Source organism: Protomyctophum bolini (assembly GCF_963924005.1).
Source record: "Protomyctophum bolini genome assembly, chromosome: 4".
Taxonomy (NCBI): Eukaryota; Metazoa; Chordata; class Actinopteri; order Myctophiformes; family Myctophidae; genus Protomyctophum; species Protomyctophum bolini.
In genome coordinates, this window is record NC_137865.1 from 17,286,837 (window position 1) to 17,306,606 (window position 19,770).

General features: G+C 43.3%; 1 protein-coding gene across 1 annotated transcript; it reads left to right on the forward strand.

Annotated features, from left to right (window-relative positions):
• Positions 1-1,295: 1,295 nt before the first annotated feature.
• c25h12orf75 (chromosome 25 C12orf75 homolog) lies at positions 1,296-19,292 on the forward strand (the record flags this gene model as incomplete). Its single annotated transcript, XM_080760947.1, has 6 exons — positions 1,296-1,338; positions 12,827-12,851; positions 14,052-14,087; positions 17,360-17,439; positions 18,541-18,575; positions 19,164-19,292. 5 exons carry the CDS (start codon positions 1,296-1,298, stop codon positions 18,543-18,545), a joined length of 189 nt encoding a protein of 62 aa, XP_080617073.1. The 3' UTR covers positions 18,546-18,575; positions 19,164-19,292.
• Positions 19,293-19,770: the final 478 nt, after the last annotated feature.

The window sequence follows — 19,770 nt, forward strand, 5'->3', positions numbered from 1 at the left end:
GTGTGTGTGTGTGTGTGTGTGTGTGAAATGCCTAATTAATGTACTCATTAGGCTTACGACAAAGTATAGGCTCTATAAGTATTTGGATCTACTGTTTAGGTACGGGGGATTTCGGAGTCCCATGGCCGGGACTGATGCGCTTGATCTGAGTACCTAAAAAGCAGATCCAATACATCGCCAAACCATAATAAATATACTGCATTGCTCATCTATATTCAATAAATATATATACATCCTTCTTGAGTTGTCTGACTGAACTGTATTCCTACAATCAATGTTGTTGCCATGCTGCTATACCCTTCAAAGTGGGAAAACAAGCGTTTGTTTCACTTTATCAGAGTGTTTAGTGTAACACAGCTCCAAACGGAACTCACATGACATGTATTGGAAAGGGGACTCGATAATATTGGGAGGTCTGAAAGCTGACCTAAGCCTGACCCTGCAAGGTCTAATGAAAAGACTGTTTGTTCAACATTCGGTGGCTTCTCCCTGTAAGGGCTGTCAAGAGAGAGAGAGCTTCCGAACCGAGCTCACATGAGCCCGGCTGTGTCTCCCTCCCCATGTGCATGCATATCGTAACAGGGGATGATTAGCATGTAAAGCCCATTCCGTGATCTCCTTTCCCCGCAGCGTGTCACACAGACACACGCACAGGCACACACACACATTGATGAATAATGCATTATGAAAAAAAATTATATGCCTAAATTCATATCATTTTTTCCTGTCTACCCCCCTCCACCCATGTAAAAACAAAGTGGAGGCGCCCCATTGGCTATGTTCCACCCCACCCTCCTCCTTTCCCCCGGTTTCCTAGGCAACCATGTCAGGGTGGAGGAAAAGAGCAAATCATGTGAGGGCAGAGCATCTCTTCCTCTCTCTCTCTCGCTTGCCCAGCTCCCTCTCTCACTCTCTCTTGCAGTGTGTGTATACCTCTCTCTCTCTCTCTCTCTCTCTCCATGCTTTCACTTCTCTCTCAACTCTCCACTGCAGAGGGGACAGACAGACAGCTGAGGAGGACGCAGACCAGGGAGATCTCAGTGTAAAAGAAAAAAGACATTCCTCTTCTCTTCTCATCTCTTCCTTCCTTTCTTCTTTCCCACCCTCCTCCCTCCTTTCCATTTCTCCCTCTCTTTTATCGTGTTATCAGCTCCCCCCTGTACTCTCCCTCTGTCCCTCTTTATGTGATTAATGTTTAGGCATTCCTTCTCCTTCCTGCTGTCTTCTTGCTCTTCCCGCTAAGCGTGGGCGTTGTGCCTGGACCGACGTTGGCTTGGCCAACTGTGTCCTGCAACATGGGTTGTGGGAATTCCTCAGCCACCAGCACCTCAGGAGGGGGTGAGTGCTGCCCAACATCTGTCTGTGTGTGTGTGTGTGTGTGTGTGTGTGTGTGTGTGTGTGTGTGTGTGTGTGTGTGTGTGTGTGTGTGTGTGTGTGTGTGTGTGTGTGTGTGTGTGCGTGTGTGTGTGCGCGCGTGTGTGTGTATCAGTTATGTTATGTATATTTCATCTGTCTCATGTACAGTATGTGATCGGGTGTGTGTAGCTCGAAGAAGATCAGTGCAAATTTATTTTCTGCACGCAGCAGTTCCCTGGCCTGTGGCTTGTTCTCCATACTGTTTGTGCACGTGTGTGCGCACGTGTGTGTGTGTGTGTGTGTGTGTGTGTGTGTGTGTGTGTGTGTGTGTGTGTGCGCGTGCGCGTGTGTGTGTGTGCGTGTGTGTGTGTGTGTGTGTGTGTGTGTGTACTAATGCATGTGTACTGTAATAAAGACATCTAGGAGTCTTGATTACGAAGCCGAAATACTGTGGGTTGAGGTATCTTGAAAGTTGGATGGAGGTAGTAGGGTTAGTAGTTATATCCGTTATAAATGACCTACTTACTATCTTCTGATCTGATTTCTGCCCTCTCCAACTCAGGCTTTATAGTCGTGGCGATGTCACTCCCCCGTTGTCGTGGCAACACTCCCCCCCAGTAAACGCTTGAGTTCACTAACTGTGCTACTCACGGCAACGAGTTTTGCGGCGTGGTTTATCCTCCCCAGTCTTCTTGATCTCTTCTCTCTCGACGGCGGCCTCAGCAGGCCGACGGCGGCATCGGCAGGCAAAGCTGGGAGTTTATTTAGTCGTGCTACGGATGGCGTATAGGTGCGGTTGTCTATCTGCACCACCACGGCTGTTCTCACGCGGCCATCTTTCCCTGGCAGGACAATAAACAATTTAGGCATTTAGCAGACTATCATGAAACATGCGTAAGCTAAGAACATAACAGTTAATATCTATATAATGAAACTAAACTATACACACTATACTATTACTATTCATATATAGGCCTACTAAAGTGCTATGACTACATAAAATGCAATTCTAGTGCTGTCTACGTAACATGCTAGTCTGTATAAAATGCTATCTAAGTCTACGTAAGTGCTATCTAAGGGGCTAGGGCAAGTACTACGGGCCACGATGGAGTCTGAAAAGGGGGTTTTTCAGACTACGGCGGGAGATTGGGAGTGAGGCTGCAGTTCTGATTGTAATGGGAAGTGCATACCATATCGTTTTGGAGCCAGAAGGGAGAAGAGTTTGGGATGTGGGGAGCATTGTCCCGGCGTTTTTAGTGAAGGTACTTCCAGCTTCCCTGCGTTGGCTGATCTGAGTGTTTGTAGGGTTCGATCATACTTGCAAGATATGGGGGGGGCCTGACTGTCCAGGACAACACCAAGGTTCCTGGCTGTTGGGACAGACGTTACCAGGGCGATGTCTACGTAAATAGTTAGCTCCCGCATAGGGCAGGACTTAGCTGGGAAGAAGAGAAGCTCAGTCTTGTCTGGGTTCAGCTTGAGGTGGTTGGAAGACGTCCACTGTGAGATGTCAGCCAGCCATGCAGTGATGCGCTCTTCCAACTGGGTGGCAGAGGGAGGGAAGGATAGAAACAGTTGTGTGTCAGTGATATAGCAGTGATAGGATATATTGTGAGCAGAGATGATAGTGCCAAGGTACTTAGTGTACAGTGAGAAAAGGAGGGTACCAAGTACAGATCCCTGTGGGAACCCAGTTTGGAGGTTATGGGAGGGTGATAGCAAACCTTTCCAAGAAACCTGGTAGGTCCAGTCAGTGAGGTAGGAGGAGAACCACTTCAGCACCATCCCGCCGATGCCTAGATCAGCTAGGAGCTAGGAGTCAAATGCCTCCGATAGGTCTAGATTAGAAGAATCAGGACTGCAGAGTGGGAAGCAGCCTGGGCAGCATGTAGTGAATCAGGACTGCAGAGTGGGAAGCAGCCTGGGCAGCATGTAGTGCTTCTGTGACTGCAGAGTGGGAAGCAGCCTGGGCAGCATGTAGTGCTTCTGTGACTGAATCAGGACTGCAGAGTGGGAAGCAGCCTGGGCAGCATGCAGTGCTTCTGTGACTGCGAGGAGTGGGAAGCAGCCTGGGCAGCATGTAGTGCTTCTGTGACTGCGAGGAGTGCAGTTTCCGTGGAGTGGGCCTTTTTTAATCCTGACTTGGTTGGGATCCAGCAGGTTGTTCTGTGAGAGATGGAGAGAGAGTTGGTTAGAGAAAGGAAGGTAATGATACCGGTCTGTAGTTCTTGACATCTGAGGGGTCAAGAGTTGGTTTCTTGAGGAGTGGTGTTACCCTGGCTGACTTGAAGGCAGATGGGACCCAGCCATTACTGAGGTGTAATTAGCACTCATTAGCTACACCTGGCTACGCACATGTTGGCTAATCATGCAGTGCTGATTAGCTACAGTAATGGCTGCGCCCAGGGCACCCCTGTGTGGATTCGTCTATAGGAGAAAACATGGTGGACCACAGTTTGACTCTAGCCACTTGAACCCTATTCAGGGAAAATTTGCAGAAAATTGCAGATCTACAGGCTCACAACGCGCCTGTGACCCGTTGTGACCTGTAGATCGGCTATTTCCGCCGAACATGTTTGTGTACAGGGTAAAAACAGCAGACCAAGTACAGAGCCAAAGGTAGCAGTTCTACAAGAGAGCTCTGCTATGACCTACAAGTTTAGCAGCTTGCATGATTGGCTATTTTCGGAGGTTTGGTGTACAGGGAAAAAGGCAGACCAAATACTGAGCTAAAGGTTCAAGTTTACAAAGTATTGAGAGTTTTAAGTTAAATGTCTGAAAATACACATTAACATGAATCCATGTCCCTGCTTCATCTCTCTCAGCTAAGGGTCCTTAGAACTGCTCTAGTAGCTATAGGAGACAACATGGTGGACCGCAGGAATGACTGGTTTTCTCAACAAAAAAAATCCAAACGGGGAACATTTATTGGCCTGCTTTGTCCGTTGTGCCGTATCCGCACAGCTACGGTGGTAGTGTGCAACTAAGTATACTTTAAGTGGACCTGTTGCGGTTTCCATGGTTTCCACGGGGCCCCCTCTAAATAGCCATAGCCTTGAATTTATTGCGGAAATAGCGAAAATAACCGATCCTTTCACCATTTTCAAAATGTTCTTCAACAATCTTCTGATCTTTGAATATAATCAAATATACTGTAAAAAGGATGGATCTTCCATAAGGAAGGGACTATACAGAGAACAGTCTAGAGAGGGACAACCATAAGGAAGGGACTATACAGAGAACAGTCTAGAGAGGGACAACCATAAGGAAGGGACTATACAGAGAACAGTTTAGAGAGGGACAACCATAAGGAAGGGACTATACAGAGAACAGTCTAGAGAGGGACAACTTACTACTGCAGCATGTGATTCATGCCGTGAGCTATATTTTACACACACACACACACACACACACACACACACACACACACACACACACACACACACACACACACACACACACACACACACACACACACACACACACACACACACACACACACACACACACACACACACACACACACACACACACACACACACACACACACACACACACACATATATACACCCTGTGGGTTCAAACAGTCAAACAGGACTTTCATTGATGTTGGTCTGTCTTGGTCTTTGCTGGCTGTAGTGTTAGTAGTATACAGTAAGTGGCTGTAGTTCTATAGTATTATACTGTAAGTGGTGCTCCAGGTGGTGTTTTCATCCATAAAGCCTAGAGCAGGGGGTCTTCAACAGGGCCTCCGGGACTCATAGGGGACCTCAGAGTTACTACAGGGAGTCCATCAAATCCACTTAAACCCTAGCAACCCTATTCTGAAGAGAACTATAGCAGATCGACAAGCCCGCAAAGTGCTTTTAGATCTGCTATTTTCGGCAAAAAGAGTGGTTAAATGTCTGGAAATACACATCAACATGAATACACCCATACTGTACACTGATGACAGTGCTGTCCATCAAGTGTATGGATCTCTCTATGAAATCTATGAAAACATCAAGTGTATGGATCTCTCTATGAAATCTATGAAAAACATTTATCTCTTTTATCCAATATGTGCACAGGGGGTCCCTGCTTCATCTCTCTCTCTCTCTCAGTCAAGATCACCTTGCTTTTCCTTATGTAATCAACAACAGCTGTTCACACAGAGTTACAGTGGTGGAAAAAGTACTCTTTTTTAAGTATTAATACTGCAATGTAATACTCTGTTACAAGTAAAAGGCTGGTACGGCAGCAGCTATGACCTATATAGGTTAGTTAGTGCTACTGTGAAGAACGTCTCCGTCACTACACTGTACATTAAAGCAACAGTGTGTACTATAGCCTGACCTCTATATAACTTGTGGATTTCGTAGCTTGTATAAATTGGTTTTGCGGCAGAAGCCAATGCCATGTGAGTAATTGCTAAAAGCAAAAAGAAGATATAGTACTTTATTGTCAGTTTGCACTGGAATTTGTTTTGCGACCCAGCAGCCTTGTATTGTATGCAACACATACAGTATACACACACATTTGACATAACACAGGACAAAACCAGAAAATACAGTTACATATATAGAAACATAAGTGCAGAGAGCAATGTCCACAGCTCAGTCTAGTCCTGGCCAAAATCCTGATCAAGCCTCAGAGTCGACTGATGGACAAAAGACCTCTTCAGTCTGACCTTATTGTATGCTGGAACACATCTCCTTCCTGAAGGCAGCAACCTATACTCTCCATGCAAAACATGGCTAGTATTAGAGGTGATATTCCTTGCTAACCTTCGGATGCTGTTATCATACGTGGATGTATAGAGCCTCTGAAGTGGTTGTCCAACAATCTTTGAACAAATGTTTAGTTGTTGTAGCAGTTGTGACTTTAAGGCTACAGACAAACATCCATACCAGGTGGTACTACTACTACAGTACTGAAGAACACTCATAATAACAGAAGTGAAAAACAAAAGAAGAATCCGTCTAGCACCAAAGGATCTTACACGGCGAAGGAAATAGATTCTTTGCTTTGTTTTCTTTCACACTGATTCAATCTGATCTTTAATTTCACGACAGATCAGATTGAATCAGTGTGTAAAAAAACAAAGCAAGATGAAATTGTTGTGTCTCCATCACTATACAGACTAGACAGTGTTTCTTAAAGTGTGTGCCGTGTGTGTCACCCTAGGGTGCAGTGACGCAAGCCCTTTGAATATTTTGATCATATTTGGAATTGAGCAACATCACTTCAGTTTAATCACTTAGACCCGCTAGACGGACACTGTATAGTTCTTTTCCCTCTACACCAACTGTCTTCACCAAAAACAGAACTAGACGCATTGTGACACGAATTGTGAGCTTGTAGGTCGGTTAGGTTTGGCGAATGTTCCCTTCAGATATCCTGGGGTTCAAATGTATTCAAGTATAAAGTCATTTTCAGTCTGTCCTAAAATGCAAAATGATAGTTTTCCTCTGTGACATACCGTCTTAGGGGGAAAGATTTACAAGTGCCAGCCAGGTACTCGCTCGTTTAACATAATCACGGACAGCCAGTGGGACACGTAAGCGACCCCGTGTTTCCTCCACTGTCCACTGGTTTCATCGTCCTGCAAATGACATCCAACCCATTTTGCATCCATAGCGTTGAGCATGGCTGGGCAGCATTGAAGTTGTCTCCCTACTGGTCAAAACCTGGTACTGCAGGCGGGTTGGGCCCAGGTTAAATTTATGAATGAATTTGTGACGTAGGACGTGACGCAGAGGTACCACAAGAACAGTGCGAGGGGTACTATGATAGGAGCCAACCAATCATATCAACGCTCGAGGGGTACTACCCGGAAGACTTTGTCGTTCTTCCAGGTCCTTCAAAACGCCACTGAGCAACTTCCATTGAAGTGAATCGCTCCTCAATCCGTTCTATTATAGCTCTATGGCCCTAACCGCCCCAATGACGGCCGCATGGGTATGTATGTATGTACGAAATGTCTGTTTAGAGTACGAACCGCTATGTCTGTTTAGAACAGCCACTCAGTTCACACAGGTGTGGTTTTCTTTCTAAGAGAGGGATGGGAGCTGTCCTCATTTCTGGGTGACAGACCCCCATACACAAAAGAAAAGAAGGTATAAGGACCGCACACTGGACTGAGCTCCAAAAGCTTAAGGTTGTATTCTCTCACCACAAGGGACATGACGTTTGGACTCCTCACGGCTCTTCATCAGACGAGCTCAGTCCAGTCCAGTGTGCGGACCTTACTTTATTTTCTATTATATTTACCTCAGCCCAGCACCTGGCGTTTAGTTAGTGCATGTGCGTGCTCTATTGTTTCTATTTGAGACCCCCATACACACTCACATTTTCCAATGGATTTCAGAGAAATCAACATATTCTCATGATTGTCTGTCAGTCGATGAGTCACGACTCTCGTATATCATCAGTGGTGTCACCTGAGGCTCGACAGGAAAGGACACCGGCTGCTCTTTACACATTTTCCTATACGTATGTCACTGTGAATGCATGATCCATAAACAGCATTACAGTATGTCCCAGCTGCCTAGCACTTTAGTGTCTGCACAACATTTGTCCGCTCTGTTATGGGCCTCCTAGACTCCGGAGTCGGAGCAGGTGTGAATCCCTCTCTCACTAAACATCCATCACATCCAGAAACCTTCTCCCTGCATCCAACATCATTGCCGTTTATCTCCGCCACAAAATTAATCACCATGGCAATAAATGCCAGAAACCTTTTCTTGTCCATACAGATATACCCCTCTCAGCTCCATTCACTTTCCCCCTCAGAGGTTCCTGTTCAGCCTGTTGTGAGGCCATCCTTGCATTGCTCCCCTCCACTCGCTTTACCGCTTCAGCGTATGACAGCTTCTTTCCTGCTCTGATCTTACTCACTTGGATCTCCTTCACTTTCCTGGGACACTGTTACGACCCTACATAATGTTCACCTCTACAATGTAGACACTTTGCTGGTTCCCGTTTCTCTCTGCATTCCTCCTTGCAGCTTTCCACCCCACATCTCCCACACCTCCTACTTCCCCTACAAACTGCAGCGACATGCCCGTACTACTGACATAAAAAACACCTGTTAGTGGCGCTATAACAGGCCAATGTGAAAAAGGGTGGGATATATTCCTCAGCCTAGTCAAGGAAGCTTTGAAGAATGCTGGTAGAGAGCTGGCGCTTTGGCATGGGGGGTCAGATCAACATTATGGAATGTCAGAACAGGTCAGCTCCATATATGGAGATCTAAGGGTTTGAGGTTTGAGGTCAGATGTAGAGTCGCTTGCCGGCTCCATACAGTATAGATACAGGATAGGTTATGATCCTGCAGTCTTAAGTTATCCATGTATGGCTATCCAGGGTTTGATGAGGTCAGTGTTGTGATCTTCATATATGGAGACTGCCATATATGGTGGCGTGACGTATCACGAGACGTGACCATATATGGAGGCATAATGTCACGAGGCGTGACCATATATGGAGACGTGACCGACCATTCGACCGACCGACTGACAGGATATGCAGGTTTTCAGAATAAACTGCGACCTTCGGTCGCAATAATATGAGTAAAAAAATACCGTAAGAGTTAATAATAGAGTTACAATTAAAGAAAAGTAGATAGAAATAGAAAAATATATATAGATAGAAAAATACGTCCACACACTGTGGATCTGCTCAGTACAAGAGAATACATTTATTTTGAAGGCAACTTTACGGTATTGTCTGCAAGCAGATCCACAGTGTGCGGACGTATTTTTCTATTTTATCATTGATTTGCCTACGCACCTGCTCCTAAGCCTCTATATACTCTAGGTGTGCGAATACTTTTCTCTAGGTGGCATATTGTTACCTTGCCTTGAACTTTAAGCTCATTCTTTCAGAACACAATCGAACAAAACAAAAACCTGATATGGCTTTAGTTTTAGTTGTATTGTTTCACCATGTTAGTGGGATACTTTTCAATTACCAATTAATGGAGCAACTACATTTATATACCTCTACCCAGTGGTGTAAAGTATACTATAGCATACATTAACCACTTTAGCCCTATTTATGCCTATAGTCTACAAGCTCACAGCTGTTATTTTCAACCAATTTAGTACTTTTACTTTTGGTACTATATATTTTGATGCCAATACTTTTGTACTTTATTTACTCAAGTAACATTAAATTGAACACAGGTCTTTTACTTGTAACAGGAGAATTTATATATTGTGGTATTGTTAATTTTTCTTAAGTCAAATATCTCTATATTCCACCACCTCTACCAAAGTGTATGTCATGTTAATTCAACTGGCTGTGTCCTTGCATTTTATAGACTAATGGACATTCCATATCGATACTGTTGTGCCCCCACATGTGCACCCTTGGATATGAATGTAAGCTTTTGTGAGGCTTTTCTAAGGCTTTCTGAATATCAGGCCCCAGTGTGCTGAGGCTTCCTGAATAGGCCCCGTGTCATGTCAGCAGACACACAACTATTTCTTGTGCAAAGTTCATTCTTGTGTGTAATCATTCTTTCACCGTATCATCTTCCAGAGACAATCACATATTATTCAATCCAGTTCTTCTCTATGCATAAACTGTACTACGCTATAGCACTACTGGGCAGAGTATGTAGGACAGGGTTCATTGCCATGCCAGCTTGTGGTGGACCTTTTTGTCAAAATTCAATTTTTGCCATGGACATACAAATATTATGAGAAACAGAGTATACTACTAGTGGTACGGTCCAAAAGTGGCTTGTAATGGTTGTAAATGGGTTGAAATGGACCTACAGTATAATGGTCCAATTGGGCCATTTTACGAAACTATACAAAAACTTGCCAACTACCTACAATTTAAGGGATGCCCAGAAAAATCACACCCGTACAAGAAGTGAGTGTGCAACTCCGTGTGGGGGGGTCCCCGGAGCTTCCATACCCACAGGAACGCGCCCAGGGTGCTAGCCTGGTTCCGCCAAGCCGCCCCGCATCCGAAACGGTCGAGAAATTACAGAGTTACTGTGTGGGGGTCCCCAGGGGGTCCCTGGAACATCCAGACCCCCAGGAATGTTATTATTATCTGTTCAATAAGATAATGTAGTCTTTTAGTTTACAAATAAGGGATGATTCCATATTTCAAGGGATGGTTGCCGATTGGCAACCCTAGCAGCGCCAGTCATAAATAATGAACACTGCTCAGGTAGATTAACACTGTTAAGCCTACACTATTTTATTCATTTTGGTTACAATTTAACGTTACGACATTGATGTTTGAAGGATGAATATACGTATGCACATTAAACTGCTTTCTACATAAAACAGGAATTCATGTAACTAACTGCTTAGACAAATTGAGACAGAATCAATTGTAATCAACAGATGAATCATAATCGAATTGTGAGGCCAGTGAAGATTCACATCACTAGTCCTAGGCTAGGCCTGTCACAATATCACTGCATAGGCCTACTGTAATTATCTTTCTCATGGTGGAAACCTCATATGTCCAAAACTGGTATTTTTCAGGATTCAAATTCAATGACTATTGTACGTTCAAGTATCGACGGGTTTCGAGCTTGAAGATCTGCTACTTTTGATGGTTTTGTGTGCCTCTGTCGTATACTCAAGTCTAGGGCATTCATTTATGAAAAAAGACAAAAAGGCAACAATATGTTTTTTTCTTCAAAGTCGCAATCGAGGCAAACGTTTGAAATAATGGGGTTATTGATTTAAACCCAGCCTTACACTGCAGACTCAGTGATATTAGGGACCAGATCACTAGAAGGAAGAAACCCATTGAAATATCGCAGACATGGATCGACAGAGTGCTCTCTATAAGACCCTCCCCGCACGCACACACGCACACACCTCATCCAACTCACTGGCAGGCGCAAAGCCAGCAGACTTATTCTGCTTCTTTGCAGTCGCCTCACCGCAATTAAAGGAGCACTTACAGTGGTGCTTTAATGGCAGCCATTATGGTTTGCTTCATTGATTTCTGTCCGTGGCGGGTTCTGAAAGAGCAGACAGGGAGCTGTTAGATAAGAGGTTGGGTTAACCCATTTTTACTCAAATTTTTGCTTCTGAGGGAGTTCCTGGAATAACATATTTTCAGATGGGGGTTGGGGGCCAATTACATATCATTTTTGGGGTCCTTGGCATGAAATATTGAGCACCACTGATACCGAAACATAGGTATTTCTGAAAACTGTCAGGATTTAGAAGACTTTTTTTAATGTTGACGTCAGGCCTAAATGGGTCAAAGGTGCAATGCGTCTCACGCCGTTTTTTGACAGTGTGCATTACAGTACATGCTATTGTGACCAGTGGCCGAATGAATCACATAGAAACTGTTATCATTTGCTGACCAACTCTTGAGAACACATTCATATATAAAGTGCACTGTGTAAAAGTGCGAGGTGCATATTTCAGTGAACCCAATAAAAGTTGTCTTGATAAACCTGCTAAGACTACACCACTTTTGTTAATGAGGGAAAGTCCCCGATCAATACTCTTAAAGGGAAACTTCACCCTTTTTGCAAAACAAATATATGTTAATGACGTTTAGAAGATTTACAACACTTTCCTGGTCTTTATATGTGTGTAATATGTGGTTTTAGATATTTTAGATTTTAGCAGTGAGCCCATGCAGTATCTCTGATGTGGTCTCAGTAAGACAGCCCCCCCCCCTATCCACAAGGAGGAGCAGTGCACCAAAGCATTACGGGAATTATAGTCCAGGAAGGAAGTGAGCCCATTGTCGATGACATCAGAGACACTGACTCATGCCTTGCTCAGTGTCCTGATGGCAGACTCATGCCATGCTCCTTGGTCTTGACGACATTGAGGGAGAGGTTGTTCTCCTGATACCAGAGTGCCAGTACTGTATGTTGATCTCGTCTACGTAGTCAGATTCGTCGTTGTCGACGATTCGGCCTATCACTGCCGTGTCGTCCGTGTACATTATGATGGTGTTGGAGTCATGTTTGGCTGTGCAGTCATACGTGTACAGGGAGTAGAGGAGAGGGCTCAGCACGCATCCCTGGGGTGTTCCAGTGTTGAGGGTCAGGGGGTCAGATGTGATGCTGCCCAGCCTGCCCATTCTCACGACCTATAGTGTCGTGGAGGTTTTGTATTTATTTGCACAAGTTTTGTGTCAAGCTTTGTGTCAAGTTTCGCTGGGACAATGGTGTTGAAGTCTGAGCTGTAGTCCACAAACAGCATACATGTATATTTGTCCTTCAGCTGCTTGTTGTCCATGTGCGAGAGGACGGACATTATGGGATTTGACTGGTTTCTCGATTTCACTGTAACATAATACTCAACGTAATTACACAACAAAATGCTTTTTAACAAGAAAGATCCTTGAAATGTCTCCCCAGAATGCATTACCTAACTTTATGTTTAGAATCTCGCCAATACTATAAATACACAAATAAATAAATAAGTTTGGGTTAAATATTGATCCTTTTTCTCCATTTTATTTTTTATTGCATCTGCAGGACCAGCGGAGGCCTCCAAAGAAGTGTAAGTGTTACATGTCAGTCTGCAGCTCTTGTAATGTACTCTCAGAGTGGTCAGAAAAAAAGCCCAAATTGTCCATGATTTGATGGTGACGCTGTTTGTTATTTTTTCATACTACAGTGTCACACAAACGCATCATAAGTACCAGATCCGCACGCTTGTAACGCGGCACGATGAAAATGTTTCAAGCTTGTAGATCTGCTACTGATGTCTGATGCTTTTGAATTTGAATCCTGGAAAAGCAACGGTTTTGGACATTATGAGGTTTCCACCCGACAGAGACGATAAATGTTCTTGTCAGAAGAACTGGACGGTTCTATATATATTATCCTTCAACCTTCATAAGGTGTTGGGTGAAATCAGCCCTCAGCTATTCCTTCAAGAAATACTGGGCATGGCTTTTGTTACCCCTCCCCTACTGGGCGGGTTTTTTTCTTTTCTTTTACATGAGTTGGGTGTGTTAGCATAGTAGACTCTGGAAATGCATTCCAGTAGCCAGCTCGTAGCATGGCTCGTTAGGCAATAGACTTTCATCCTGCTCATGCCATAATTTTTTGTCCACCGCAAACTTAAAAAAAAAAAAAAAAAAAGGTTTCCGACATACATGGCGTCGTGCTTGTGGTTAGGGTTAGGTTTGGGGTAGGGTTAGTAATAGTAATGTCCAACATACAGTACAGTACATTTCCCCCGTGGCTTTGTGTGGTGTTACTCAAAGTGACTACTGGGTTGGGCTTGCTGCTGCATGGCCCAACCCCTTGTATTTCTTACAGCTGAGGGCTGAAAACACCCGTGTGTGTGTGTGTTTAACAGACATCCAGCAGTCAGTAGGAGGACTCACGAGCGTGCTTAGCCTCCTTGATTACGGCTTGCCATGTCTCTTTCTCACTGCAACTAGAAACAAATAATAATCTTTGAAAAGAAAAACCTTGTAACCTTGTAACCTATTCACAAATGTTGCAATGCAATTACCAGTCACAGCAGTAATACTTCTTTCATAATTTGCTCCACTTTCATTCAGAAAAAGCATTTGATGATGAAACAACACAATAGGTTTATTGATTCTACTGCTTGCAGACAAGAACAGATTCTCAAGATAGCTTGGCTTGAAATTGAGATATTTTGAGTTGTTCTAAATGTGTGTAGCCTACAGCATGGTTTGTGGTCATTAAAGGCTAATCTGACCTGTGATTTTGTCTCCATCAGGACAGAAGAGCCCTCGCCAGACGATGAAAAAAGAAGGTATATAACACTTTATTACATGGCTTGGTTAAATGCTTGATTCTGATTGGTCAATCGCTGAATTCATCGGTCTGTTATTTCTGGATAATGACCACTCTGCTCTATAACAGACTCCTAATCAAACCCTCGGAGCACCTGGCTGCAGACGCTTGATTTACTGCTGTTTCCAACATGACAGCCATGTAAACACACACACAATGTCATTTACAGCTAAACATTGCTCTCAAAATCGTTTTTGAAAAGATTAGAGCAAGTACCGCAGTACCCGAAAATGGATTCTATTTGATCAACTCACTTCCTTGTTTTACGACAGTGCTCCAGCCCTGCAGCTGGGCAGACGCATGCAGCGAGAGTGTGCGACACTTAAAGCGCAAATAACATGCATTTTAAAACGGCTTTTAATATTTAATAATCATATGGTCTATGTCCCTCAAAGTTATTTCTAATGGTTTGAGCCTCAATCACCACTCTGATATAACCAGGCCTTGTCATTTCTTTCTGGACTTTGAAAGCAGTTTTAGCTGCAGTACACAATGTCCTGAGGTGGTGGGGGTGCTGATATGCAGATTATTTAATATTTGAGTCATTATAATACTGATGCTAGATAAAACCATAGGCTTGTTTCCATTCCATGCTAGCCTGGAAAATCAACAATGGTGGACATTGTAAACAAAGTGGAAATGCAAATTTGGAACTGAAGACTGAAGAAGGAGGAATTATACAAAGTAGGGTGACATTGATGACATCACGATGAGGCCAAAATCAGCCGAGCTGTTCCTGAGAGCAATTTCCATTAAAACACCCATATGACATGAAGGCCTGATTGTTCAAAATTGGTTATTTGTGGGGATAGAAAACACACATGGGAGCCACAAAAAGTTGAATTTGATGTTATAGGTCCTTTAAGGAATACTTTGTTTGTTGTGTTTTGGGTCAATTTATTAATTTGAGCCATGTAATAAGCGGGATAATGGCTAGGTGGTCATTGCCGGGAGATAATTCACCGACAGGGAGTTTAACGAATGAATGAATGAAAGAATGAATGAATGAATGTCTTTATTCTGATCAATATAAAAATCTAAAATCAATTACAAGAAACATCAAGTCCAATGGAACGTCTTAGACAGGTCATTTGGGATAGTTATAAATCCAGGCTTTGTGTCCTGACTGAGGCTAGAGGACTATCTATAGTGCAGCTCTAGTAATTTACATTACAATAATGCTATTCACAGATTAATTCAAACAACACATGAATCAATGCATTAGATCCCAAGGACAGCTTTAAAAGTAACTCTTGCCGCCCCAAACACTTCACTCGCACTGCACCATCTAGGTGTTTTGTGTACAATTCTCATAAGAATTTGTATAAAATTCTCATTATAGGCTACAATAAATCTTGTAGGGCTCCTAAACAAAATCACACCAATGTGTGAACTGAGTGCGGTGCGACGGTGCCACTTTAGGTCACCCAGTGGTATTGCAGCTTTCTGTACTCAAGTAGACATACGATAGCTGTTTATTGGAGCGGTTAGGCACCACTCAAAAACAAAACTAAACTAAAAAAAACTAAACTAAATAATATGTTTTTTGGATCGTAATACACTGCTTACTGGAATAAGTGAGATCACTGATGCTATACTAGCTATTGGCTCTTTGGCTACATGATTATGATTGGTCAATCACTGAATTCAGTGACCGTGTGTTTATTTCTGAATAAAGACAGCTGAGCTCAATAACAGACCGCTGTCTAATCAAAGGCTCAGGGCACCTGCTGCGCTGCTTGATTTTTGCCTTATCCGACTTGGCAGCCTTACGTCAGTAGTTCTCAAACTTGTTGTGCCAAGGACGCCCAAATTAATATAATATTTGGCCATGCACACCCCATCTGAAAATGTATTGTGTTATTGTGTGATGCTGTATTAACTAATGTTGGACCCCCTGGAACCCACCGAAGACCCCTCTTTGAGAACCACTGCCTTATATTATGAGATCAGTTATCCATCTATTATTGTTAACGCTGTTGTGGTGGCATACTTGTCTCAAGGCACCAATGTTCACCAATGTTCAGCAGCTACCTAATGGAATGATGAGATGCTGCAGAGGACATTAGCAGGAGGAAATTGGTCCCTAGACCGATGCCAGTACAACTTCAGACTTAATAGACTAATTAAGTAGACTACAGTAATAAATAACTAATTAAGTTCATATAAAATATTTATTTTAATAAATAATTGTAATCTATTTAATCTATCTCGTCAAAATCTGTCTGGCTGAACTTGGAGTTCACTGGTATACTATACTCAATGTGATGGCCCAGGAGAGGGGGGGTTCCAACTAAGGCATTCACAGCTGAACGATTGACACTGTAGTTGGGAACTAAATGGTTTGGTTTTATTTAGTTGTTGTAGAGTACAAAACGGAAACAAATGGACCCACAGTGGAAAACATTGTGTTGTTTTGTACACTCTCACAGGGCCCTATCTGGAGGATCTATGGCGCATGGTAGTACCTTGCAGTTTTAAAGCTGCACCTCGGGTAGCGTGTCCAACTGCGATTTGGATAGACGGCGGATAAAATGTTAGGGGTTATCTTTCATCTCCAAATGATGGCTGTGTTTTGGTCGGAGAGGCTTTATTGTCGAATTGAAAAGCATGTGACCACCTACATGAGTAATAATGTGATATTAATGATGTCAGGAACTGCAGGTGGAGGGCTTTGCTACATGTACACTTAAAGCTCACTGCATGTCACAAATTTGTGCCTCACTGCAAGCTTGTACAAAATATGAAAAAATAAATAAGGAAATATATTTCTCTACTTGTCTACTGGTCCCTGGCACAAAACATTTTCAGATTGTCTAAATACCTATCAATTTGGGGGTCCTTAAAAGGAAAAATTTAAGAATCCAAGATGGCTACACGCCAAACCACAACTGATTTTAAGACAAATGGGCCCATAGATGGGTGAAAGTACTACATGCTGAGTGTGAAAATGACCACTGCAGCGGTTAGAAACCACCAAAGCAATGATGCTGTGTTTTTGCGCCAACTTGCACTGAGTGCAGGATATATGGCCCTCAGAGTTAAAGGAGAATTCCATGATAGAAGGCTTTCTTACCTTTATTTGTAGTTAATATTCAGGGAAATAATGCGCAGAATATGTTATAGTGTAGATTGGGGTTCCAGATACAAATGGTAAGTATCAACTGGCTTAAGGGACACTTTTGTTGTTTTTAGGGAAACTTATAATATTCTATTCTAATCTCTTCTCAGGAACTATGGCGGGGTGTATGTGGGTCTCCCAGTAGACATGTCCACAGTGGCTACTAGTCAGTCCAAATCCACACTTAAAGGTCTGTAATTCATCGTATAGCTATTCAACATTGATGTCATGTCATGTCATGATGTACTGTAGGCATTGCCTGGCAGAGATCTGTGCTCCGACGTTCTAGTCTGTTCGTGTAATTGTAATAATGACAGCACTATTCTGAGTTTGCAGAGTTAGTTCAGTCAGGTATACTCGAGGGGCTTCAGGTTCACACAATGCTCATGGACGCATTAGGAAGCGTATTTCATGGTACTACTCATGATTCATACACCATACGCTGACCAGGCAGTCAGCTAACCCGGGTTATTTAAGCTCACAGACACATCAGTCTCTGTTCTTCCTGCTATCCTCCTCCTGCTGTCATTATTTTGTCCCTGGACTGTTTGTTTGCTCCCACCGCCTCCCCAGCACCACCAGTGGGATCGGCTAATTGTTTGTAATTGTTCCCCATGGGGGGTGTAATTGTGCTCTTAATGTTTAATGGTGGTGTTTAATTGTGCCGAGCAGGGACAAAAATCCACCAGAGCCGAACGCCAACATAAAATATATGCACACTTGTATTCTCATTCTATAATACATATTTGTTAAATCTATTTGTGAGTTATCTGACTGAACTTTTTCATTTACTCATATTAGCTATTACTAGAGAGGTGCCCGTGGGTCCTCTACGGCGGTGCCCGTTGGGCACTGGCCTACTTGGAATGATGCAAGTTGGAAATGCATGCACCACCCAGATATTATGTCTGTGTCCCTTTTATGTCAGAATGATGTCAGATTTCTGTATGTGTCCCTTTATTCCTATATATGGAGTTCTCTGTCAGCCATGCCCAAATATGGAGTGTTGTGAGGTCAAAACAGGCTATAGCTCCATATATGGACCCTGGGCAGGGGCCCTGTCCAGAGCCTTGGCAGAGACCTTTTTGGGCGGTTCTGGACAACCGTGGGTCCGACCGACTCAACACCGGGCACTGCACGTGTGGAACTAACTGCCGTTATGTATACCACTGGAGACATTTCATGGCAGTTCGCAGTTGAGAACAAAATACATTATAATGCTGAGATCACAACAAATAATTAACTAAATATTCTGTAACTGCAACCACATTCCTTTTTCCTCCTTTTGCAGATTAGCAGACATGGAAAGGCAAAAATTAACAATGGGTAAGTGTCCCTGAATTTACAATCAATACAGATTTATCTAAATTGTCTCTGCCTGGCTGGACACGATTTTCGACCATTTTGCGTTTTCTTCAAAACAATATAATCTTCAAAACTACTGCTACTAGTAAAAATGTTGGGGTAAAGGTAAAACAACGTATAGGTTACACCAGGTATAAATGGGTTGGCTGCTGAACAAGAGCTAAGTCTGGTGACACAGACTGAACCGAAATGTGTTTTATAACCTTAACTTGTTAACATTTCTTCGTAGTAAGAAATACCATGACTACTGGTGGTGTTCAACTCTTTGTATGCTCCTGCAGGAGCATACAAAGAGTATACGGAGCATTGTGAGCTTGTACATTTTGTAGCGTGAGCGTGACACTAGCATAAAATGACTTGTCTTGATCTTTTCTGCACTAGTCCCTCCCTAACATTTCCGTCTAGGTTTTTAGTTGTTGACAAAAATGTCAGTCATAGTTTTTATCATCATCATAATTATATCATATCATATCATCAAAAGATTTCGCCATATTTTTAGCAGACGAAATTAACACTGCATGACATGTCTCACTGTCTTTTTCTTGGCAGAATTCCGGCATCTTCACTCATCTCGAGCCACGCTTACTCAGATCAGAGGGGATGTGCTCACCGCGATCCACAGCCACACAGGATATTAAAGGTCTCAGGCTTTTCTCCACCATCTGTCATCGATGTGTGCAGTTACAGGATGGGGGACATAACAGCTAGCTGGGGCTCTGGAGACTGCGCCCCGGGGCTCGGGGTGACGTGGGTGGCACAGCCACACATTTCGCAAGCAGCCTGGTGGGATGAAATATAGTGGCACGAAGCAGGGAGTATACATGAATCCATCATCACTATTCACATTGCAAAGAAGGGTATATATCAGAGTGTACACTCTCTCACCCTGCACCGTGGGACTACAGTGGTGACTGTGGGAGTTGTGACGACGGCCATCAGAGTTGTTGGGTCGAAGAAGCGCCAGAGATTTCTTCTCTTTTTCTCTCTCAGGTGGAGGAGACACGGGAAGGCTGTTTGGGACATGGCATCCAAACCAACAGCCCCTGCAGTGCAATAAGTGAGCAGTTGTCGAGACAAATAACAGTCCACAATCTTTTTTTATTTTTTTATGGGGTTTTTTGTGGCTCAGTCCACATTATTATTCATAATGTATATA